This window comes from Dryobates pubescens, chromosome Z (genome assembly GCF_014839835.1).
Source record: "Dryobates pubescens isolate bDryPub1 chromosome Z, bDryPub1.pri, whole genome shotgun sequence".
Classification (NCBI taxonomy): domain Eukaryota; kingdom Metazoa; phylum Chordata; class Aves; order Piciformes; family Picidae; genus Dryobates; species Dryobates pubescens.
Window position 1 is genome coordinate 126,754,767 of NC_071657.1, and position 26,700 is coordinate 126,781,466.

The following is a 26,700-nucleotide window of genomic DNA, read 5'->3' on the forward strand; positions in this document are numbered from 1 at the left end:
TGCAATGTAAGAGGCACATGCACTGTAGCCTTTGCTAATACATTGTTGGCCAGTTTAAAGGTGCATATGGAAAGTGTTTAAGTAAACACGTGTTCATACAATCACGTAGGAGATCCTCTAGTAAACAGCATGCACTGCTTTTTGCAGAGTACTAGGATGAGAGGCAGTGATTCAAGATCAGGTTTCCAAGCAATTTGTTTTCTTATTTTCTTTTCCTATAACCATAACAAAACCAAGCCTAGATGTCTAACATGTCCTACACAGAGGGTAGCCACACTTCTCAGGATTACTGCCAGTATTTAAGCACCACAAACAAAAGGGAAGGGGGCAGAACAAAAGATTTTACTGACTGAGAAACACACCTTTCTGCTTTAATTTATTGACATAATTCCTAAACAGGTTTTATGAAATCAGAAATATTTGAAATTACTGCCTGTCCTCTCTATATAGCAATAATTCTTAATTTTAGTAGAGCTGATCCAGAAAACCAGTAAGGCATCAATTTTATCAAATACTGCATAAAGGCTTTCCCTGATTAGTTGCAGGTAAATTACTACAATTATGGTACAATTTAGAGTGTTACCAATGGTAGCGACCTCAGTGCAATTGACTTGCTAATATCTACTGTACATTGAATGAATGCCTCTCCATTAAAACCTGAGAGCTTATGATTGTGACTTATGCACCTGCTAGCCCACAAACAGATAATACATCCCTGAATGAACACTGAAGGGAACAGTAATTCTTGGTAGTAAGCATCAGAGCAACAAACATTGCAGAGATGAAAGAATTAAAACACATACATACACAGTACCTACGATTTGCACCTAAATGATTGATGTCCCTGCTTTGATCTTCTTACCACATCAGAGTTCTCATTGTATTTGAAGTTGGAGACCAATAATTGTGTTAGGAACACATTTTCCACAAAATCCTCCACATCTTCCATATATTTTAGTACCATCCTGAGAGTTAAACAAAGAGAACAGTCAAACAGGAAAAGAGATTGAAATCACAGTTGTACAAAAAGCTTTTTGAGGTTTGCAAACAATAGATCTTTTGACAAACCTTAGTTACAAATGCTAAATCAAAAGACAGTATCAAATGAACAAAATAAGCAGAGAGATCCTTTATCAGTCTCACTTTATGACACCTTTCCTGGCTTACCAACTGATGCTGTCTTAAACCATGTATGCTCACTGTTCTTGCCCAACCGCTCTATTGGCTTCCCACACGAATCAAGACAGACGTTTGTAAAGTAGTATCTTTAATGAAACGTGGGGGTTTGGGGGTGTGTGTGGGTTATTGTGCTTACTGTTTTTAAAAGTATAATTAGGCATCTTCAAAACTTTAAATAAACTTAATTAATAGAACAGACTCTTAAAACGTAGTGAGAGAAGGGTTAGCAGACAGTGTTGATCTGGATTAGATTCTGGGCAGCGTGATTAAACATTGTATCTGGAAGAAGACTCAGATGGGTCAAAGGCTTTGAGTACTGCATTTGAGTCACAACTAGCTATCACTAGGGAGTCATCACCTCTGGAAGAATTACATTGCAAGCTGTAAGAACAGGTAAATGAAAACATCATTGGCTTACTTGTGATTTGTGCACATCAGCAGTTGCATAGTTTCCCTGAGCAATCCACCTAACCATATGGGATAATCTCAGACCTGTTCCAGCCAGATTAATGCTGAACTGTCCCTAACAACAACAAAAAAAAAGGGGGAAAGAAAAAAAATGAAAGAGGTAAAATACAGTGCTAGTAAATGGAGCTCAAAAGACTAAAACACTTGACATTATTTACATTGGCACATCTGCACGTATCACTTAGGGTATCTCCAGACATTAAGTACTCAAAGGTGTGTAACCTTGGTTAGTTACACTGCATTATACCCTTTGTTGTTTTGGAGACTCATAGACAAGAACAAGTTATTCTGAACTAGCACTTGTGCATCAGCTGAGCTGTAGAGTTTGTCTGCAGGTTGAATATAGAATTAACATCAGACAATTCAGATTATTTTAGCCTCCTTCCTCCATATTAAAATTTAATTTACAAAAAGTTCAGACTTGCAAAATGCAAGAATGAGATTATCTTTCTTGAAAGACTGTTGTTTTGATTTGTTTTGCTTTGTTTTATTTTGCTTTGTTTTGTTTTGTTTTGCTTTGTTTTGTTTTGAAGTGCCCAGACCTTTTGGAAATGACACAGTGAGGACCTACTGCTATCTGGAAATCACAGACAAATCACTTCTTAGCCACCTACAACTCAAATATTTGCAAGCACATTGTCCTAGCATCATCATCTTACACTGAAAAAGAAATGGAAGATAACAAAACCCATAACTGAACATGGACATAGTAAGTGGAGGTTAAAATAGATAAACTTACTGTAAATGCAATGTTTCTCAATACAAGCCATTCGAAGCAGTTAACAGAGTCTGAAATACATGCTTATGCAAAACTATTTTTTTTCTCAAATTAGGTTTTAAATGGAGTCAGTTTATACAAGAATAAGAAATATGTTAGAAGCAACAAACTGCACTGGCCTGGTAAACAACCTGAGTTACAGAAAATTATGAAATTGCATCCACATAGAAGTGCAGTATGTTGGAAAGGAGTACAATCTCCACAAAGAGCCTAAAGGGCAGTTTAGACAGCACTACAAGCAGAAAATCCCTTCACATCTCCATACAACTCACTGAATTTCTATAATCAAGCTGAGTTTAAATTGCCTAAATACTGACATCAAAGCTTTAGCAAGTATAGCATATGGTAGGTTCTGTAATTTTTTGCTTAATATCATGATAGTGTATATATATACATAGATATGTATACATATACACACTAATATATGTATAAATATTTGTGTGAGTATATGTATGTGGGCATGTGTAAAAAATACAGTGTTCAGCCTTTCTTCTTTTGATTCACTGAATTTCCTTCATTGCTCATTATGGCAGGTTTGTTTTGAGAGCCCTCCTATGAAAAGCTGCTGTATCTATAGCACTCATATATTTATAATGAGCACATAGAGACAGGGTAGGTTGTTCTTGCTTGGTTCCATGGTTTAGTCGATTAGGTGGTGTTGGATGATAGGTTGGACATGATGATCTTGAAGGTCTCTTCCAACCTGGTTTATTCTATTCTATTCTATATTTCAAGTGTCCAAGAAAGCAGAAGATTTCATTTAATAAATAAAGCATTTCAAGGGGTTCCATACAAGCAAAAAAACCCCACCAAAGTAAGTTTATCCACAGTGATATCATTTGGCAAAAATGAATGAGAAGAGCTATGTACAATTATAATGACAGCTTAACAGCTGGCTGATGTGTCATGGAGCATACTGAAAGGCCAGAAAGAGGTTTCAAGGGCTGAGCATGCAGGAATAGAGACTTTTTTACTTCATTAAGTAATTTTACTGCATAAGTGTCAGTTTCAGTGCAGATCTGGCAGACTGAAATGCATCAGTGCAATACCATATATGCAGAACTGACTTCCCAACAGAAGTTACAGATCAGAGGTTTGTGTCATACTAAGCCTGAAGAATTTTGAGGTTGATGGTATAGAATACTGCAACAAACTCCATCTGCTTTTCTGTCAGGAGCGAAGTCTGCTTAATTTAGGCATCTCATTTTTCCCCAGATTGTATCTAAATTGTCTTTAGCTGTCCTTGAATGCATCCATTTACATTACATGGACAAAAGGGATTTGACTCCATGCAAGTCTGAGCTAGTTGATCTTAATTCCCTTTATAATCCGTGAAAATAAGTATGCACATCCTAGAATGTCTTATAGGATAAGACTAGCTGAACTGTTTTCTAGGGAATTACACTTCTGTCAGTGGATTCCAAAGGCTGCCTAGGTTGACTAGTTCAGACTGAGCCTACCCTTGCATTAGCAAGAAGGACACTACAGAACACATCTGTAGAGCAAAAACATTGGGTCAGAGAGCCCAATGTCTGTATACAGTATATAGATCAGAGTTTTACTTTCAACTAATTCTCACTGCATCCGTAGGCTGAATCCTCATTAGCAGTTGGAGTTCATAAAGATTCTTCTTCAGGAGGTTACTGTTTGATTTAGTTTCATCTAGACAGCATTCTGACTACTCCATGATATGAACAAACCAACAGTAAAGTGGGACAATACACACATTAACTTAAAAATCAATCCAAAATAAACCACTAATGCACACACACTAATTACACTGCACAACAGAACTGATTTCCTCTGGTAGTCTTCAAAGATATGAAGCATCAGGAGAGAACCAGAAAAAAAGATAAGAAAAATTCTGCAGGATTATAGAAAAGAAAGGCGCTGGAGGAGAACAAAGACTGAGAAGGGATTAGGAGGAAACAAAGGATAAATCATGTCCAGAAGGAGGGAGGGCAATACATTAAATACACAAATACATATATGGAACCTAGAGGAAAAGTGTGGAATAAACAATTTGAGGGAGAAACAAGAACAGAGGAGAGTAAGAAAAACATTTTATGAATGTGGAACGCCGTCTAAACAGAATAGAAGACTGGTTTGGAACCTTGCAGCTCTAAACCAGTCACAGAGATATTTTTCCACTCTCAGTTTCAAGGGGATAAGAAATTATAAATACCTGTGGACACCTTGCAGCACTGTAGCAATCTCCAGCTGTAGCAAACGGAACAGGTCTCCCAAGTATAGTCTGAGCAAAAAGAAAATCTGTGGCTAGAAAACAGAAGATTACTCAACACTGAAACTGCTGCATCAGAAGTTCAGGCAAAATGCAGTGTGAAAAGGCATTAACATGGTGGGGGGTTTGGGTTGGGTTGGGTTTGGTTTTTTGCATGTTTGGGCTGGGTTTTAGAAACTAATTTTGAAATAGTCCATTTTGGTTAATATAACATCAGCCCAACCTATAAGCCATGTTTTCTTTCTGAGACAGGAGACAGCTGGGAGGAGGATGGGTGTGCATGTGGACACAGCTCCATGTGAACTGGTCAGTGGCCACCTTGACACCTCCAGGCAGGGGCTTGAAAGCACTGCAAGATTCCCTGTGCATTCAGTGTGTCTGCCAAGGTCTGAGAAGGGATTAACTACAGCACAGGAAGACTTTCTCACAAAAATACACCATAGACTAAAAGGAAAACGAATGAAGTGAACAAAACATTAGAAACTGAAGTTAGTCCACACATATGAAAATATGAATCTGCAAGATTCATATCCCTTGACCATTTGGGACAAACTAACAAGGGAAGTGGTGGAGATTTCTCAATATTTATTTTTTTTCCTGTAGAAATCACCATTGAATTCCTAAGGAAATAAGGACTTTTGCCCCAGAATGGCACAACTCAATCTATTATTGGGTCAGAGAGAGAATAGAAAATAGAACAGAATAGACTAGCATAGACTAGCATAGCATAGCATAGCATAGCATAGCATAGCATAGCATAGCATAGCATAGCATAGAATAGAATAGAATAGAATAAGCCAGGTTGGAAAAGACCTTTGAGATCATCGAGTCCAACCCATCATCCAACACTATCTACTATGATTTACATTAGAAATTTGGATAAATAGAATAGAATAGAATAGAATAGAATAGAATAGAATAGAATAGAATAGAATAGAATAGAATTAACCAGGTTGGCAATCATGACCATGCTAAATTTAAATGGAAAACACCCACGTTGGCTAAAACTGCCAAAATGCTTACTTTTAATTTGCATGGAAGCTACATCAAATCTTATTTTGCTAAAAACTGTGAAGCCAGCTGCCAGGTAATCATTTCGACAGGCACAGTCTTGCCTTCTGCTCCCATTGAAAGGACAATCGTATGGATTCTGCAGCCTAGAGAACAGCAAAGATTTCATTTTCCTTCTGACATTTTTCTGTAACACAACATCGGGGGGAAAAATAATTGCATTGCACTATGCCACATAAAAAAATATTAAACACCATTTACAGATCAAGAAGCTCAGCATTAATCTTGGCCCAACTGAAACACTAATGTGGATTGAAGCTATTTCTACTGAAGTCAAAACAGCAAATTTTTGTAATCATTCAACGCAATCAATGCAAGTTCAGCTTGAGAGCATCCACAGTTCTGCATGTATGTTCATATGCCTGCACAGTCAAACCAGAAAATCAAGGGGAAAATACCTACTCATCTGTTCTCAGAAAAGCTGAGTATTATTTTTATTCTTTCATTTTGGAAGCAATAAATGCACTTGAAAGAGGCACAAAACCACTTTTGTACCTGAATCCATATACTTCAGAAAAGTTGTCTGCTTCGCCTTTTACCAATGTCAAATATTCTTTGGGATTCTCTAAGTGCATGCCCGAGCAATAAATCTGGAAGAGAAAATACAGCCCTTTAGCAAAATCTTTATTAGAAAATTACTGTTTTATAAAAATACATGCTTAGAAAAACTCATAAATATTAAGAGTACCTTTATCATCCTTCCCTTAACGTTAAGTAGGTATTCACCATCCTTTCTAATTCCTTTTTTAATCTGAACGTCTTTGCAGGTGGTAAGAAATTCACCTTCAAAATGAATTATTAAATCACATTACTATTTCATGAATAGAGATTAGTTTTAGGACTTATTTTGCATAATAGTGCTCAAATATATTTACAGCTTTCATATAATACCCTGGGAAAATATTAACTTCAGCTGAACATCACAGCCGTCACTTACATTCTTCCTCATGGCAGATCTTTCTGGCATCTGGTTTTAATTGTGGCAGGCACAAGTCACTTGATAAGCCATTTTCAGTCATACATTCTACAGTTCTCTCCTTTACTCCCACTCCACAAGACACTGAGCACTAGATGTGTATAGCCATCAAGAATTAGTTTAGAAGGTAGTAAATAATTAACATAATTATGTCAGCAAATAAGTCTTGGCATTAATTTACATTTGAGGCAGCTATCAAATATGTCTTGCACATCTGTACTCACTTTGGTCCACTTCCCCACTCTCCAGGTAGCTGCTTGTGAACACCCTTTGATATTACATTTATAGATGTAGGCGGATGGCTCTACCGGGCATTCTCGGTATGTTACTGTCCGAAGGCCATGGGCATGCAGATTTTGAGCAGAATGGATTCCAACACATTGTGTGATCCTCTGGTGGTAACCAAACCCACAGCTGGCAGAGCACTACAATAAAATCCCCATGCACAAGCATTATTCCTGTGAAACAGCCTTTAAGTGTTCAAGAGGGGATTGGACATGGCACTTGTTGCCATGGTTTAATAATCATGAGGTCTTGGGTGACAGGTTGGACTTGATGATCTTTGAGGTCTTTTCCAACCTTATTGATTCTACGATTCTGCAGCATTGCAATTACAGGTGAGTCAGTTCTGACCCCCACTTTGACAAAAGCCTGTAATTCAACACATGCCACCTTGGGGCTGCTGCATCAGTGTGCAGAAGGGAGGGTCTGCAGTAGTCACGCATGCAGGGAGATGGGAAGTTCCATGCCACCCCTTTCTCAGAGCTCAGAGATGTTTCAGAGCAATTCCCTTTCAGCTGCAGTGCACACAGAGACATGCACACATGGGCACCGTAGTTGTGCAAGGGAATCAAGGCACTGATTTATCACTTCACTGAAATGAAGTGATATGAGTTTCAGTGAGATGAGCTTGTATGTTTCCTGGGAACCAACAAAGGAATCTTGTAGTAGAAGGAGGTATCCTCTAACTGGTGCTCATGGGTCCCAGAAGGGCTACCAGAAGACTGGTAACAGTCATTACAATAAGTTATGGCTGATTGGAAAGTTCAATGTGGAAAAAGTTTAGGCATCCATGTTTAGATGAAAATACACTTTGGGTTTTTTTCTTCTTCTCTGCACATTTGATGTATGTTTTACAGCAACATAACATTCTTAAATGTAAAGTTATATGAACGATGTGTGAGCAATATAATGAGTTTACCTGTGACAGTTCTCCTGTAAACACAACATATTTGAAGGGAGCTACCCTGCAGTTTTTGGTTGACAGAGGCCTTGTGGCAGGATCACAGAAGCTGTCATCCACTTGAAGCTGGTTTTCATCCACACACTTAACCTTCTGGTATACTTCCTTTCTTCTATATGATGTCAAGCACTGAGTGTGAGAAAAACAGTCACAGATTTTGTATTTAAACTAGTCATTTACAGAAGAGTTACTTGCCAACTGACACACACCAGTAAACCCCATAGAGTAACAATTTTTATGACATCTGTTATCAGTACTGGGCTGAATTACTCATTGAATCAAAATCAAAATCTGTGTTTTCAAAGTTCAGGTACTTTCAATCAGCTAAAATCCCAAGAGGGTATGACTACACAACACCTCAACTTTTGGGTGAGACTAAAAAGAAAATTGAAATATCAGGCCAAAATGATAGGTTCAGTGATAAAGCTCTGCTGTATGAAAAGATTGAGCCAAGACAAGGATTTAAGTTATAATATGAAAACAATAAATTAGTCTTAAAAACAAACCAGAAAGAATCCCTGGAAACAAGTATCTGATGTTACACTGATAAAACAAAATAAAACAAAATGCTTATTAATGAAGCCAGTGGCAGCTTTGAGCTGCCTCCTGTGGCAGGAGGGTGTAGAAACATATTCAATCAAATGTAGAAAAAAATAAAAGAAAGAAAACATATGAGATCACTCTTTTACTTCATACAAGCTGAAAGCCTTACTTACATCTTCCCACTCATCTGCCAACCACCGGTACTGCACGCAGGCAGGCAGCCAGCAACGCCTCTTGCTGATGGGGCGGGTATTAGGATTACACATTGCTTCATGCATTTGACCCAGGCCCTTCACCTGACAGTAGATGTCCCTTTGCTGAATACCCACTCCGCAGGATACAGAACACTAAAATTGATCAGAATTAATCCTGTTATTGTGAAATTAGCCAGTCCCCAGAAGGTGGTACAGTTGCCATTATTACAAGTTCTTTGGATTATATTTAAATAGTAGCTGTATAGTACTTCACAACAGCTACCCTACTAGTGCTTCCATTGTTTCTAAGAAAAACCCAACAACCTGTGTTGAAAACATAAAACTACAATTAAAATCATAATTTGTAGGAAATACAGAAAATAAATGTATCTAAGTTACCCAGACTGATCTTTCTGCTTACCTTAATTCACAGCAGAAAAAAACTCACCATAAGCACATGCACAGCAAAAGTTAATGTTTTTCAAGATCAGGCAGTTTAAGTACTGAGTTTACATGATTCCTTTATTACAGACTGACAGTCTTGTCAGATTTTTTGAAATGCAAATATTAAAATGAAATTTAAAAAAATCTTGGTATTTCAGGTTAGAAAAATGTTGCAAATGGTGCAGTACTTCTCTTTCTTTTGAAAATAGTACCTGAGGAGCTTAAACTTTCAAATTCTTCCTGCCACAAAGTCATTTCACTACAATACCAAGACCCGCTTTGATAGACAGCACTCTCTTAACCCACTCAGAAACTCAGGTCCGAAAGCAAACCTAAACCCTCAAGCCTAATGAGAGTCTGTCAAGCCAAGCTGTGGAGAGTGGTAACATGTCTTTATCAGTGTGGGGAGTTCTGCTTTGAAAGAGTGAATGAAATGTAAGTATCAGCATGCACTCAGTTACACTTGATTTCACAACAATGCAATACCTGTTTTGTAGCATCAAACATATAGAAGGCCAGCATTTGTGCCCACAAGCCCTTTTACTTGTCCTTCCCCCACATAACACTTCAGTTCAAGGGCTAAACTGCCTACTCACCCAACACAAAAGTGAAGGGAAGAGTGACACAAAACTCAGGGCTGAGATAAAGAAATAGGAGTTTAATATAACATGAGCCATCATAAGCACAATGAGTAATTACCTTAGCTAATAATCTAATTAATCTAATATAATGTATGATTACCTTAGCTTAGCCTATTTGCAGAAGTGCAGTGAAAAACACAGGATAAAAACCAGCATAAAACAGAAAACCCAAACCAGCAGCTAGCTGACTCCCACTCTTTCTACCACCATGCCTGCAGAAAAAAGACCACACCCCAAGAACCTGGAACCCAGAAACAGCAACTGAAACCGGAAGCCTCCCATGTTGCAGTCTGAATTTCAAGCCCCATAACACGTCCCTCCAGTTGTTGACTGCAGCATGGGACAAACAACAGCAGCAGGTTCAACTCAATCCATGGCACCACATAAACATGGCTTCACTTCAATATTCAGACTATGACAGCAACTACAGTGATATTATTGAATTAATCACTGAAGACAAGGAGTAAACATAAAAAATCTACTGCTGTGTTGAATTTACAAGGTAAGTTGAGGAAAGCCCTAAGTACCTATCTGTCCAACACTCCAGTTATCACTTTCATTTTTCACAGATACTCACTTCTAAGTACTTTTAACAGAAGATCATGAAAATATAATTAACTTACTCATTTGTAAATTTAATTGTGGTGGGTACACAAAGAGAAGCTTCCTGACAATTACTTCTACTGAAGCAGGGTGTCTTGAATATCATCTTTTCTTGTATTCATAGAGAACATAAACAGAACAGATTTTACATACCTCTTTCCATCTGCTGGTCTTCCAAGCAGGACATCTTCCAGCTCTGCATATTTTGTATGTTCGTGGCTTTTTCAAATGCCTGCAGTTTCCTTCCTCCATTTTAGCTTGGAAGCCATTAATACAATGCACATCACGAAACTTCAAACCTTTTCCACAGGAAACAGAACACTGAAAAAAGAAGTACATTTCATTACTTGACAAAAAAATCCCAAATAAGAAAACCAAAAGAAGCTGTGGACTCACCCCAAACAGATTCTATGCTTATAGGAGAAAGTTTTTTATTAGAGTATCTACAGCATATATCTGGAATTTCTGTGTAACCTCCCTCATACTGAGCCTTACTGATCAGATGTCAAACATCTCATGTTTTGCTCATTCATTTCTGTCATCATTGACAAATATCTGAGCTCACCATCTGTATCCATACAGGAGACAGCTTGAGGTTAGGATCTGCCAAGAATACATGCTCTAGCATTTTATTTCTAGTATGTGTATTGCTGTTTTCATGTGAGCATTATGCTTATCATAAGCATTTAAAGAAAGAAAAAACACAGACTCATGGGTATACATGTCTCCAGCTGTTAGGCTACAAAGTCATGTTTGCTCCACCACCTCCCATCCGTGAGCCTGGGATGTCTTATGTGACAGAGGCAAGAGTAGACCTAGAAAGTAGACACCACAGGTTATGGTGCAGTCCCTGGAGATATGGCCTTGCCCTGCCACCTCAGCATCGCATCTTCTCAAAAGTCACTATGATAAACACTGCTGGCTCTAGGGCCTGCCTGCCTCCCTCCCATGTAAAATCAACGTGGCTGCACAGACACTTTCAGAAACCATGCCCTCTTGTCTTGTCAAAAGTTGCCTGGGAGAGGAGCCTGACCCATACCTTACTTACAGAAGCACTCAGGCTGCCAAGCCACAAAGACCTTTAAAAGGGGTCACTTAATTTTTCTGTTAAGGTTAGAACAGAACATCTGCTTAGTTCTTTGAACGCAAAATATAAGTTCCTGAGTGAGACTCCCAAGCATTTAAATTTTATTGACTTTTATCCCTACCATCAGTGTTTTCCTTAGAGAGGTGCATATTGGACACACTGTCCTAAGCACCTGCCTGACTAGCTTGCTTTCAGCTCTGTATCATCAGTGAGAAGAGTGAGATTCCCACTTGTACAGGAACAAGGCCTTTATCTGTGCTCTGGAAGCCACTTGTGTTCTTTTAATGCATCTAGCCTACGGCACATTTCTGCCCTCCATAAGCCTGAACTCTTTCTTGGAGCTCCTGACGCATTACTACATGCTATCTGAATCATAAGGTCCTCTCAATACTTAGTGCCCCCACTCTGCTCTGTGAGATGCTCTGGTAGTGATCTTCTGGAGGCTTAACCTTTCTGACTGGGGAAAGCACAACTTCACTTAGCTCTCCTGCTGCTTGACCTCCTTCCATTCAAAATTGAACACGGTCAAGAACAACATAGTCCTTATGGCTCAATACATGTGTGCGGCTTCACTTATATGACATGCCATGCAATTGGAGGCTTACAGAGAGTACCTTTTCCACACACTTCCTGCTGACTGCATATGCAGAATAAAAAATTTCTGTAAGAACTCAATCTCCAATAAAATCTGAACATTTCTTTAAAAAAAATGCAAGTTGAACACCCCATCCCCCCTCCCCCCCATCTTGTAACCATTTTATACAGAAATCCTAGCACTTGTCTCAACATTGGCTAAAGTAATATTTCCCATATGTCAGGTCTTTCTAAAAATATAAAGCTACAGTAAGAAGCTGAACTTGATTACTATTATTCAAAGTCATTCCCTAACACTGTTAACTAGGAATCATCTGTTTGGCCTCTTTTTTCCATAGCAATAAGGCTCTGTGAGGATTAGCCTGACAAAAACTCCTGGTGCTGTCTGTGACACAGGCAGACCCTGGCACAGGCATTCCATCCATTTCTACCAAATTAAGGCTCATTCTGCAGCTGACATGCCTTTTTATTCTTTTGCTCTTATTATTTCATTGAAAAGGTGAAGACCCTGGATTATTTGGACAGATTTTGTTCTAAATATTCTCAACCTTTTATTTCAAGGGAACATTTTGTGTAGCTTTGCTGGTAGCTCAGTGGGCTTCTGGATCCTGAAAACCAGGCCAGTAAATGGAAAGGACGTAGCAGTTTCTCTTTGTATTCATATTAGATATAAAAGGACTTTAACTACAAATGACTGTGACTAAAAGCAGTACTGTAACTGTACTGGTTTTGGTTGGGACAGAGTTAATTTTCTTCAGAGTAGCTAGTGTAGTGCAAAGTTTAGGTTTGTAACTGAAACACTGAAAGTGTTGACGACAACAGCAGTTACTGAGCAGTGCTTACACACAGCAGTGCTTTCTACTTCTCACCCCACCAGACTGTGGGCTGGGAGTACACAAAACGTTTGGAGGAAGACAGCTAGGACAGCTCACCCCGACTGACCAAAGGGATATCCCAGACCATACAACATTGTGCTCAGCAATAAATGCTGCAGGGAAGGAGGGAGGGGAGGCGGAGGGAGGGGAGGCAGAAGGAGGGGAGGCAAAGTGAGGGTTTTTGTCTTTCCAACTAACTATTACACATAACAGGGCTCTGGGCATGGACAAACACCTGCTGTTGATAGAAGGTAATGAACGAATTCCTTATTTTACTTTCCTTGTTGGTGGAGCTTTTGCTTTACCTAGTGAAATTACTATATATTAACCCATGATTTTTCTACACTTTTACCCTTTCATTTCTCTCCACCAGGTGGCACTGAATGAGCCTACTGGGGATAAGCCACAACAGTAGCACTGAAAAAAGACAAAAGATACTACAAATGTTGACAAGTATTTTCTTCTTTGACTTCTGTTTTTTTTCCCCTTCATTTTTGTCAGGTACATCTGTGACTAGACACGAAAATCAGTTAAAAAAAATATGAAAGAACCTTATAAAACATTATTACTCAGTTGAGAGTTACTTCAACTTTTCATTTGCCATATTAGAACTACTCCTTCTCTTGCCCACCTCCGCCCTGTTAGCTGCATCTTCTCAGAGGTCCTTTTAATGTTTGAGCATGAAAGAGACATTTTTCACCTAAAAGTATTAAAAAGCTTGTTCTTTAAGTATGTAGTTGCACTGATGATATTTTTAAGTCACTTCACTGAGTATAGCTTCATTTCAAAAGCTCAGTGTTACATGACACATTTCTTGCGTTCACAAAATGTCTGCTTTGCCACTTTTCTAAATGTGATTCTGCAGCTCCAGCAAAGGAAGGGAAGAAGGCTAAACTAAGAGGACTCAAAAGACTTCATCCAGTCTATCATGCTGCTTAGACTTTGGATCATCTATACCTGGCCCATTCCTGGCAGCAGCTTGTCAGTCTTGTCTTCAATGATGGGGATGCCACATCCTCCTTAACATGCATTTTTTCACCACATAACCATCTTTATAGTTATAAAAAGTATCTTGGGATTTAATGTCTAAATGAGATGGTTATTTAGCAGACACAGAAACAGTCACCTCTTTATAACCACTCATTCAGTCCATTCTTCTGTAGACTTGGTCTTGAAAAACAAAGCTACCCCAGCTTTTTCTTGTCTCTCACCATTTATATTGCTGTCCTCTGAACACTCCAACTGCCTGCATGTTTGTTAGGAGGTATCCAAGACTGAATGCTGTACACCAACTAAAGCATTAGTTGAAATATGCCATGAGAAAAAGCATATACCAAATAAGCACATACTCAAATACTGTTCTTCCTGTTGAAATTCTTTATGGCCTTCCCACTTTGCAGTGTTCTAGGTGACATTTCAAAGATAAAATCTAAAGTGAAAACTACTTCCTGCAGCAATATTTAGAATTATACCTCAAACCTCACAGGATCTTTGATGCAAATTTATTACAAAACCACTTTCCTTCATAGAAGTGTGTCTTCATTTAAGCAGTGGAAAAAGGCAGGCTCTAAAACTACTCTCAAAGTAGCTGAAGACTCCACACAGGATGGGATAGAAACACAGAATATATTGGAAGATTAAATGGAAGTGCTATTCATGACTACAATCTACAGTGCAAAACTACACAAAAATCCATAGTCTGGGTTTAACCCCACCAGGCAAAAGCCTTCTCCAAATGTCCACCAATCAGGCAAAAAACCTCAGGCCTCAAATGCACACCCCCCACCCCCCCCCCCCCCCATACTAAGCCTTTTGGCAACCCTATTACCGAACCCCTGTGGTGCAGTTAAAACTCAGCTCACCAGTTTCAGGTCCCTGCCAAGGCCACTTGAGGCCTCACACCCCCACAAATATAAGGGAGCTAAGGGAGCAGCATCAGGAAGGGAGAGGGAGGGGAAGGGAAAAGGAGAAAAGTGAGAAGAGAAGGGAGTAGAGACTGACTCTGCAGCCAGTTTTATATTGGAGATGCAATGCATTATGAGAATGAAATAACATAACTTCCTGTGTCCACCCACTGGGCTGGATGCTCTGGACCTCCTGGAGGTCTCAACTCCGTGGTGTTCTTTTTTGAAAGACACCCTATCAAACCATGACAAAATGTAATACATATATTCAGGAGGGTTACGATACTACCTAAGATCCAAACACCACATAGATGACATCCCTACAACACAACAGATTTCAAAACTCAGTAGCATTTTTTAAAATCAAGCAAGACTGTACCTGCAATGACCAAATGCACAGCCAGCTGAGCCCAGTGCATTCTAACAGCTCCCCTTCTCTGAAGCTGGTAATTACTGCTGAGTGAGGGCTACTTCTCAAAAGCTCCAAAAAGCCCCCACTATTACTGCAAATTCCTCCCTGTCTGCTGCCTTTGCATGAGGAAATACAGCACCCCTTGAATCTGTTTGACCTCTTTGTGTATCAAATTGCGAAAGTGAGAAACTAGTACCCCTCATGTTTCATTGTGGTGAAACACAAACCTTAAAAGGCTTTGCAAAGTTCAGTCCACAGCACAGCTTTGGCTCCCATGACTGACAAATGGTCCCCCAAGGCCAGTGACACAGTAAATCTCCAGATTCCTAGTGTCTGACTTGTCAAAACCATTTGCAAAGCATGCCATGAGGTATCACAGCACATGTGAAGACCAAACCACGTATAGGCAACCCAGCAATGTATGCTCCACTCACACCTTTAAGTCACACAGGTAATTGTGATGCTTAGCTGTTGTACTTTTCCAAGCTTTAAACAGAGAGAGGTCAAAAATGTGGATATTTTTCTGTTGAAACCCTACATTGAGACTTCACAGCACAAGCTGCCAGTTCTATGCCACAAAAAAAGGTCACAATTTTTAGCTGCTAGAACGGCTATCACCTTACAAAATACAAATTTGTATCAACTGTGCAAGATTGAATCTTCCATAACCTTATCAGAGCTGCCCAAAGTCTGATTCCTTGCTAAGCCTGCATGGGTCATGATTTGTGATTCCTGGATGGGCCATGATTTCTCAACCTTTCCTCACCTGAATTATCGATAAAATTTGTTTTATCCCCAAGCCTTTCTCCATCCACTATATGCAACAATACTGCTGTGACTTGTAGAGATATTTTTGAGTACAAATTTAGGCAGGCTTGAGAGTCTCAGATCCTCTTTATTCCCATCTCAGATCCTCTTTATTCCCACCATCATTCCTCTGTGACTGGATTTTCCAAAAACACCCTAACATTTCAATCGCAAAGTTTAACACCTGAGCTCAGATTCCACAGGGAACAATCATGCTTTTCCAGTTAGCACTGAGAGAAACTTAACACACACAAAATATCATTTGCTACTATTTTTATACACAGATCATTTTAAATCAAAATGACTGGGCTTATGAGAACACCTCTTCTGTATTGGGGCAATTTTCAAGTGAAAGTGATGCTCTGAGTGATCAAATTCTTCAATCGCAACATCATTTTTTCCCCCAACAATTTCATCTCAACTACTTGTAATTAATAAAAATAAAATTGGGAATTTGGAAGTACAATATGTGATAGATATTTTAATACAGAAAAGTTGTGTGAAAGGTCAGTTCCCTCAATATTTTTCATGATGGCAAAAGTTTGCCTTTTGGAAGCTGTTCTCCTCAACACAGAAGCCCACAAAGGATGGCCCCCACACAAAGTAACTGACTTTATCTACTGCTCTTAGTGGAATGGAAAACAGAGAGCCACCTGCTCCAAGTATTATAATCTGCAGCCTGTATCATGACCTAAGACAGGAATATCTGAAATTCACTCCTTACAATTAAAGGAAGCAGAAATAATTTCTGAAAATGAGACCACAAACCTTCCCAGTCAGCAACCTTCTCTTTGTTTTATATACATAATACACATAGCACAATTAGATCTTCAAAGGAGCTTTCAGCTAGTACGATAACACAAGAACAACAGAACTGCCAAAACAGCTGCAACATTGATTTAGAAATTGTAGGATTTGGCTTTTGTCTTCTGTCTGTATCTCTAGGTCCTGATGCATATTTATTTATATCCTAGCAGATAATAACTCAGTGCCCAAAGAATCATATCACAGAATCATAGAATCAATAAGGTTGGAAAAGACCTGAGAGATCATCAAGTCCAACCTGTCACCCAACACCTCATGACTACTAAAATATGGCTTCAAGTGCCACATCCAGTCTCCTCTAGAACACCTCCAGGGATGGTGACTCCACCACCTCCCTGGGCAGCACATTCCAATGACCAACAACTCTGTGAAGAACTTTCTCCTCACCTCAAGCCTAAGCTTCCCCTGGCACAGCTTGAGACTGTGTCCTCTTGTTCTGCTGCTGATTGCCTGGGAGAAGAGACCAACCCCCACCTGGCTACAATCTCCCTTCAGGTAGTTGTAGACAGCAATAAGATCTCCCCTGAACCCCCTGTTCTGCAGGCTAAACAATCCCAGCTCCCTCAGCCTCTCCTCACAGGGCTTGTGCTCAAGGCCTCTCCCCAGCCTCGTTGCCCTTCTCTGGACACGTTCAAGTGTCTCAATGTCCTTCTTAAATTGAGGGGCCCAGAGCTGGACACAGCACTCAGGGTGTGGCCTAACCAGTGCATAGTACAGGGGCACAATGATTTCCCTGCTTCTGCTGGCCACACCATTCCTGATGCAGGCCAGGATGCCATTGTCCTTCTTGGCCACCTGGACACACTGCTGGCTCATGTTCAGCCAGCTGTCAACCAGTACCCCCAGGTCCCTTTCTGTCTGTCTGGTCTCCAGCCACTCCGATCCCAGCCTGTAGCTCTGCATGGGATTGTTGTGGCCAAAGTGCAGCACCTGGCACTTCAACTTGTTGAATGCCATCATGTTGGACTCTGCCCATCTGTCCAGCCTGGCAAGGTCCCTCTGGAGAGCCCTTCTATCCTCTAACAGATCAAGACCTGCTCCCAACTTGGTGTCATCTGCAAATTTACTGATGACTGACTCAATCCTCTCATCCAGACTATCAATAAAGACATGGAACAGGACAGGACCCAGAACTGATCCCTGGGGGACACCACTAGTGACTGGCTGCCAGCTGGATGTGGCACCATTCACCATTATTCTCTGGGCACGGCCCTCCAGCCAGTCCCTAACCCAGCACATAGTGCTGCTGTCCAAGCCATGAGCTGACAGCTTGGCCAGGAGTTTGCTGTATTTCAGATATGCTACTTCAGGTGTCCTCATTAAAGAAACTTTTTTTTTTAACTGTAAATGACAGATTATTAACTACTCATCCTGCATTTTCTTTTCTTTTCTTTTTCTCTAAAGTCTTATTACTCTTCATTTCAGAAATTATTTACAACTTACAGGGGATAGGATTTTGTTCAAAGTTCTATCCATTTTCCTTCAAAAGAAAAATGTTATCCAACTTGTTTTGGAGGCAACTCCAATACTGTGTTGCAATAAAGAGTGAAAATTCCTGATGCCACGTAAGTATATCAAGCTTTAGGGACACCCAAGAACTGCTAAAATTAAACAAAGGCCTTTCATAAAATTTCACTGTAAAGTCTAAAACAATACTAATCACATAATTCAGAAAGGAAAATCTGGGCCCAAGTAATATTTAAGTCTAAGTTTCACAACAGGGATCCAAATCTGACTCAAATTTTGGGAAAGACAATACTGCATTGCAGGGAGGGGCTACCAACTGGTTGTAGCCAGGTGGGGGTTGGTCTCTTCTCCCAGGCAATCAGCACCAGAACAAGAGGACACAGTCTCAAGCTGCACCAGGGGAAGTTTAGGCTTGAGGTGAGGAGAAAGTTCTTCACAGAGAGAGCTGTTAGCCATTGGAATGGGCTGCCCAGGGAGGTGGTAGAGTTACCGTCCCTGGAGGTGTTCAAAAAGGGACTGGACGTGGCACTTGGTGCCATGGTCTAGTAGTCATGAGGTATTGGGTGACAGGTTGGACTTGATGATCTTTGAGGTCTTTTCCAACCTTGTTGATTCTATGATTCTATGAACTTCCCATTTTCTGTAGGAGTAAAATACAAGGCATTGGTGAACAATTACATTGTTATCCAGTGTCGTATTTCACATGGCTTGTGGAGCTATTTGTGTGAGTGTTGATGGAAGGTTGTGTGTGGCACAGTGCAAAAGGGGGCAATAAAACATGAATAGAATAGTGGCAAAAAATACTAAAAAGGCTAGAAAAAGAGGTAAATTCTTCAAGGAAAAGTAGTATCATACTTCAACATGACTTCAACATGAATAGTCAAGTTATAGCCCTAAATCAGACTCAGCTGTCATGACCTGTTCCCCAATTATGACTTTCAGGTTTCAGCTTCCCCAGAAGAGCTCACTAGTAGACACAACAGTAACCTTAACAGAAAAGCACAGACATGCTAACACTGCTACATGACAGAATTAGTGAGATGCAAAAACTAGTCTTATGCTAATAGAAGATTATTTTATGCTTCTGTTAATTTCTGCTCCGTATTTTTTAAAATTTAAAAAGAATAATTCCAATTTGATGAGTTGATCAGTAGGTTCTCCTTGAACAGTAATTACATATCACCACTGGTATCTCATTTAATACAATGCCTTTATAGGTGCCATTTCAGCTCTCAATTACAGTAAAAACTGAGTTGTGGGATTTTTCTTCCTGCCTTATTTGCTCTTAATTTTAATCCATTGCATCTGGTTACCATCTGAGAATCAGGAAAAACAATAGGTATTTCTGCTTCCTTTCAATAGGCATTTGACAGGCTCTGCTACCTCACATGCAGGTGTTAAGTGCCACTGAAGGGTCTGCATGTACCTCTGTCAAACTTTGCTGTCAGCCCTCATTCAAGAAATATTATCACTGCAATTAATGACAGTACATATTGAAACAATGATACTTCTATGATCAGCTTATTGATAGCTGGGAGAGAATGAACAGAAACTACACTGCTTAGCCAGCATTCCTGCAACAACACATCTTGTATGTGTGCCTAACTTTTATCATCTTTTAGTTGAATGATAGACAGACAACTGGCTAAGGCAAAACACAACTGAAAATACAGGAACAGTGGTAAACTAAAAAAACAACCAACCAAAACAGAAAGCCAAAATTCAACAGAGAATTTTGCCTTCCCTTTTCCCTCTGAAATGTGGCAAACAGGAACACATCAAGGACCTCACTGGGTCCTTCTGAAAATCTTAGTTTTCAAGTATAAATCTGTGTCAGATTTACAAGTCCTGCTCTTTGCCTTTGACAACCTCCTACAAAGTACTTGGTACAGTGGCAGATGCCAAATTGTTGACTTGGCCAGAATTTAGCAAATCTCATCTTTCTTTACTCCATGGTCACATTACAACAGTAAAACCTTCAAGCATTTACAGAAATGTGGCAGCACTGGAGACACACAGTGAGTAAAGCAGAAGCATCAAGAGAAGAGCAGCAGAAACAGACAGGAGATCTCAGGGAAGGGAAAGGGAAATGTAAGAGGTTTATTCTGTTTCCAGTAAATGGATACAATAGTGGACATGTTTTCCAAACAGATGTATCTGTGTCCATTCAGCAGTTTTGTTTGCAAACCACTACAAAACCCAAACAGCTACCCAAAGTGAATCTATTTTCGCTTCCAGCAACCACGGTTTAACAGACTGCATCACAGGGAAGACAGCCTCCTGCCTCCTGTGAAGCCTGAGAAAACTGAACAAATGCATAGAATAACCTCATCTGCGTTCTCACTGAAAACTAATGTTCACCCATTTTTATTCACCCTATGTTTTATTCATAGATCTTCATAGTAAAAGTCGGACCCTGTTTTTAATGTGATGGAGGATCTCTTGTGTGGAAGCTACAGTTGCACAGTCAAAGGAGTTGCACAGGGAAAAGCATTTGTTTATATTCTTTTCACATTTTAAAACTTGATTTTATGCATTCTATTTTTTTTTTTAATCTGAAGAGATACAAAAGTTACAAAAGTAACTAGAGATAATACAGTTTAACAATAGTAGATCAGTGAGTTCTAGCCAAGTTTGCAAAAACCTGAACAGAAGCAGAAGAAACGCCGGGTCCCAGCAACGGCCATCTCTGCTTTATCATTTTTAATCAACTGTAAGAAAACAGTAGCTTGGAAATTAAAGGAATACACAGGAGCTCTGTGCATCTATCTCCTCTACAAAAAGAGTACTGCTTCACTGTTTCATTTCATATGATAAAATAAAACTTTGTATTGACTATACACCGGAACAATATGGCATTGTGAGAAATATTGCAAACTTTTTAGAAGCATACAAAAATATTGAAGTCTTTCTATGGCACTTAACTAATTATCAACTAACAAATTAAGAAACACAATAGAACTATTTTAAATATGGATTGACATGAAAATATGAATGGGTATTTTGTAGATAGTAAGGAATACACCATTTTACCCACCTTCACATGTTGAATTCTAGTTTGTCTTCAACCTAAGGAACTCTTCTGTGTATTTTCAGTTTACTTACAGGTCAGTCTTCCCAACATTACAATCAAGGGCATAAATGTGAGCATGCATACAGGCTTCTAAAGGACTAATTCAGCAGGAAATCTGCGCCCAGACCTGCTCTCACTGAAGTGAAAGGGCTATAGGCAGATGCATCCTAGAACACACGATCAATCTAGCAGTCTACTTTAGTAGATCAAACAGCCTCCCAAAATTGCCAATTTTCAAAGAATGGAGTAGGAATTCCCATAATAAAGAAGTACAGAACTTCTTATTTGCTTTCCAACTGAGGCCCTATTAACCAAAATGTTTGTATACTAATTTTCATATATGCTAGGAAATGTTAATACTTCAACATTATGTTTAATAACTTAAATTTGGACCTCAAAACCACTTTGATCCCATTTTTATGAGTTGTGACTGGGGTTTTCAGAACTGCCACATACACAGACCAGCAGCTCAGAATGATTTTCACATGGATCTGACCACCAGGAATCTTTCAACTTTTCTGAAAGTTCTAACTCTGGGAAAAAACAAACAAACAAAAAACCACCAACCAAACAACCAAACAACAAAAACACACCAAAGGAAGAAAAAAGATGCATGAGTAGCTTCACATTTCTTTAATTCTCATTAAATGGCTATATGTATTTAGGAATGGTATTGAGGATCACTAGCTGTATTTCCCATCTTCCCCTTCCATGATATTCTGAAGTGTGGGTTTTCGGTTGTGATTTTTGTTCAGTTGTTGTTGGGGGGGGGAGGGCAGGGTGAGGGGTTGTGCTGTTGATTGTTAGGTTGGGGGCAGGGGAGAGGAAGGTGGTGTTTGGCTTTGTTGTTTTTTGGTGGTGGTGGTGGTTGTTGGTTGGTTGGTTTTGGTTTTGTTGTCTCTTACACATCCTCTCTAAATGGAGGGCCTGAACGTTCTGCAAACTCATGCAAGAGTGTTCTAGGAACACCAAAAAACTGTGTTATGTCTTTGATATTAAGAGACAATAGACAGAAAGCTAAGGATCATAATGTAATGCTCAGTCTTTTGTCAGTGACTAAATGGAACAGCCCTAAGCCACAAAATTATAGCTCCAGCAAAAGGTTCAAAAGGTATCTTTGAGCCTTATCACTGAAGAATGTTGTATGTTAAGAGGAATCAAGAGTTAATTGGTATAACCACAAAGAAAATACCTCCAGAGGCTAGAGAGTCCCAGGGTGGGGGAGCAGGCAGTTCATCCCAGGATATTGTAATCTGTTACTGTATTTGCTATTCCTGTATTTCTCTATACAAAGGAGTGTACAGCCAAAGCTAGCTCTCTCTCTGCTCTCTGCCTTGGGACACGCACATGCCTTATCTTTGTGGTTTGTGGGGGAGAGGTTTTCTCTTGCCCTTGGCTGGCAGTGAATTTCCAGCTATGCCACTTGGCCTCTTGAAGCCTGCGGAAGGCCTGAGTCTAGCGGGGGGGCATGCAGTTGGCTGCTCTTGTGCCTGCTGAGGCTGAGTAGGGTGGAGGTTTCTGGAAGGCTTTGGCCTGGTTGGCCCAGGTTTATTTCTTTTACCTGAATGCCTGTGGTTTGTATCTGTAAATAGAATTTCCATTTAAACTTCCAATCCAGTGCGGAGCATTTTTATTTCAATTTACTCCTTAAGAAGGGGTAAAATATCTTTTCTGTCCTTTTGCCCTTAGCAGCTTGTGGCTCAAAACTTGGACAGACAACTACCTATTCCAGTCATCCAATGGTATCAGTTGCTCCTTTTATCAATAAGCATGTTGGTTTGGGGATTTTTTTTCTCTTTTTTCTGTTCAAGTGTAAGACCTTCCCCTCATGAGAACAATACCACTAAAATGTCCTATGGAGTTCACTGCAACACAAAAACTACTCAATGGCAAAAACGCTTCCTTTTTTTTTTGGAAGAGTGGATAGTTCCTCCAACCTTTTAAAAACAAATAAAAAAATGTAAGGACTTTAAACATCAGCATTCCTTAATAACAGACACATGAATTACAAGCACAAAGCCACACAACATGCACAATAAAGAAGGGTTAAAATGCAACTGTATTTCACAGACACGAGTAAGAGTCATTAATTTTCCACACATACATTGTAACTCATTTATTATTTCAAGCTATACAGGCAACATAGCACCAAAAAGGAGAAATTTCCTCTAAACTTAAAGAACAGTACACAAATATTTGACTTTTGGAAACAAGTTTGTTTTGTTTTGTTCTCATTTCTATAAAATCCACTATCCCAAGTCTGCTCTGTGACATTATTTGGGTAGTGACACATGTTATTAGTTATCTCTGAAAAGGCACCCCTCATTTCCAAAGTTTTAAAAAACCCAAAGGAATAGCATCTGCTAACATTGAGATTTCAGCCAGTGAGATATTAAATACACATGCTGTATTGATAATGAGGTATTCTGAAGTTAGACATTAGGCAGCAGCAGAAGTAGAGGTAAAAACCTGAAGCTGGTTTTGAAAACCAAATTCACTGATTCTGGATTCCCTTTTAATATAAAAGATTATATTTAAAGATATAAATACTTTTTACATATTAGAAAAAGAGAATGAAGGCACTTATACACAGCAAAATTCTCTGCATTAAAATGAACACAAATATTTCAGTAACACAAGTTTGGGCTGCTTCTACTCCTGCAGAAGTCAATGGGATGCCTGGCAGTAACAATACTGGAAGGGGACTGGGATCCCAGTTCTTAAAAAGAGTATTTTTTATTCATTAAAGAATAGATTTCTTCCACTAGTGCAAAGAAAGAATGAGGAAAAAGTGTTTTAAGTACATCTGACACCTCCTTCTGAACTGACTTGCACCAGAGACAGGGCCAGTATTCATGAAGGGCAAAGAGCTGGTCCATGTATTGTAATTGCTCATAAATTCCCTTCCTTTCATTCTCTCTCCATGTATTACCTTTGTGCCATCAAAAGTAAAAGACAGCAGAATTTATTATAGCAAGTTAGATTGCATGTGGGAAGTCTCACGTTTCAGTTCCTACTTCAGTTTTGACACTGGAGTCTCACTAGTAGCTGAAATGCACTGCTGTCCAGATACATAAACATTATCCAGCACATTCATCAAAAATATAAATGGTGTTTTATCTGGTTCTTGCTGTCTTTATAGCAAAGTAAATTATCTCAATGAGGAGATAGAGTGAACCCTCAGTAAATTTGCAGATGACATCAAGTTTGGTGGGAGTGTTGATCTGCTTGTGAGAGTAGGGAGGCTCTAAAGAGGGACTTGGGCAGTACCTGAAGGTACTGATCAACAAGCAGCTGAATATTAGCCAGCAGTGTGCTAAGCAGACCACTGGCATCCTGACTTGTATTAGAAATACTGCAGCAAGCAGGACCAGAGAGGTCATTTTCCCTCTGTACTCTGTCTTGGTGAGGCCACACCTTGAGTACTGTGTTCAGTTTTGGACATCTCAGTACAAGAAAGACATCAGCCTGATGGAGTGGCTCCACAGAAGAGTGGGTGTTGGTCTCTTCTCCCAGGTAGCTAGTGACAGAACAAGAGGGAATGGCTTCAAGCTGCACCAGAGATGATTTAGGCTGGACATCGTGAAAAAAAAAAGTAACCTAAAAGGGTTGTCAGGCATTGGAACAGGTTGCCCAGGGAGATGGTTGAGTCACCATCCCTGGATGTGTTTAAAAGCCATGTAGATATGGTGCTGGGGATATAGGTCAGTGGTGGACTTGGAAGAGTGGAGTTAATGGTTGGACTCATTGATCTTTCAGGTCTTTTCCAGTTTAAATGATTCTATGAAATAAAGGTATATGTGACATGCTTAATGACTCCAGCCTCCAAAAAGCATCCAGTCACTTAACAGTCCTCTATATAGGAGTATATTGTATGACAGAAAGGCATCAGTTGGGCAGAGCCATGATCTACTGCCAAACGATCACAAAGCCACTCATCCTAGGCTACAACATTCCAGTGACTAAAGCTTTTACTGATCTCCTATAATAGTCATTCATAATGAATGTTTTTCTCTGTTTAAACAGGAACAAAAATTAACTGAGGTTTGTGTGCTGGCAGCATTCAAACTAGGTGAATTACTTAAAAAATGACAGCATATTTAATTTGCAAGCCTGCTTTTATTTCCTGAATCTCCTACATCTGTTCCTGTACAACACTATTAAAGCTATTACAGAATACCCTTAGAGCTTTCAATCATATATAAAAGAGGCTACGAAGTCTGGTAACAGCTGCATTCTAAACAGTTTTTGGAGGATTAAAATGGCTTTTTGTGTAAACTGAGACACAAACCAACATGAAAATCTTTGCAAAATGAGCCATATGCAACATTTACAACACATTCCAGTAGCTTACAGGTAACCTATTTATGCATGACAAGCTGCATCATTCAGGGAACAAACAGGCTGTGTGAATAATTCCCTATGTAAAAGGAAAATGTTTGAGTTCAAATGCAACTGTGTGCTGAATGCCTTGCTTGTCTTCTCAGCACCTGAACTAGACACATTAATTGAGCATTAGCAAGCCACCACTAATTATTTGGCTAATGGCTAAATAGTATACTCTGGTGTCTGTTAAACACAACCCCAAAACTCTCTTTTGCAGAGTGGAAGAAAAAGATAACTGTGGCAATTTACTAATTCAGTCTTTCAATGTGAAGTCTCTTTGCAATAAATTAGAATAGATTACATAAACAGTAATAAATTATTCAAAGTTTAAATTGGACAATATTTTTAAGATGTTTCCATATTAACTGAAAAAAGTAAACAAATTACATTTTGTTTTAATAAAAAAATTAATAGAACTGTTGTCCGAGCCCATCTCCCAGCAGTGTTAATGAAGGTTTTTAACTGCTTTCAATGGAACCAGAACTGGATCCAGCATCCTTTGCTATTATTCTCCTTAGACTCGAGCACAGTAATAAATATTGTTGTCAGATTCACAGCTTGGGAAATATAATGTACTCTATATTGCTGAATTAGCTATGATTACTTCAGTATGTTAATAATCTGCTAGTGGCAGTTTTAAAGATTAATGGTGATTACTGCAGGCATTTTTACAGATTAATAGGACAGTGACATGTAGACAATAACATAGTTACATACATAATTATACATAGACAGGTTTAATTAGTCACTGCTTTAAAACCACAAATATAAACTTTTATACACAAATGTACATGTCAAATGGAGTAAAATGTTTGATGACAGAGTGTAATATACACATGAGTGTTATTTTATACTTAGATATACTATTAGAAAAAAGTTATGCACCAA

The 26,700-nt window shown here is 39.3% G+C and overlaps 1 protein-coding gene across 1 annotated transcript in view; it reads right to left on the bottom strand.

The window, feature by feature from the left end:
- Window positions 1-500: 500 nt before the first annotated feature.
- Window positions 501-26,700, bottom strand: part of ADAMTS20 (ADAM metallopeptidase with thrombospondin type 1 motif 20) — an 83,536-nt gene continuing 57,336 nt past the window's right edge. Inside the window, exons 29-39 of the mRNA XM_054178181.1 lie at window positions 10,536-10,703; window positions 8,674-8,847; window positions 7,916-8,086; window positions 6,939-7,139; window positions 6,676-6,805; window positions 6,427-6,521; window positions 6,234-6,328; window positions 5,691-5,824; window positions 4,611-4,702; window positions 1,598-1,702; window positions 501-965 (exon numbers count right to left, since the gene is read on the bottom strand). Of these exons, the coding sequence (XP_054034156.1) occupies window positions 876-965; window positions 1,598-1,702; window positions 4,611-4,702; window positions 5,691-5,824; window positions 6,234-6,328; window positions 6,427-6,521; window positions 6,676-6,805; window positions 6,939-7,139; window positions 7,916-8,086; window positions 8,674-8,847; window positions 10,536-10,703 (1,455 nt within the window). The 3' untranslated portion in view covers window positions 501-875. The remainder of the gene's footprint in view (window positions 966-1,597; window positions 1,703-4,610; window positions 4,703-5,690; window positions 5,825-6,233; window positions 6,329-6,426; window positions 6,522-6,675; window positions 6,806-6,938; window positions 7,140-7,915; window positions 8,087-8,673; window positions 8,848-10,535; window positions 10,704-26,700) is intronic.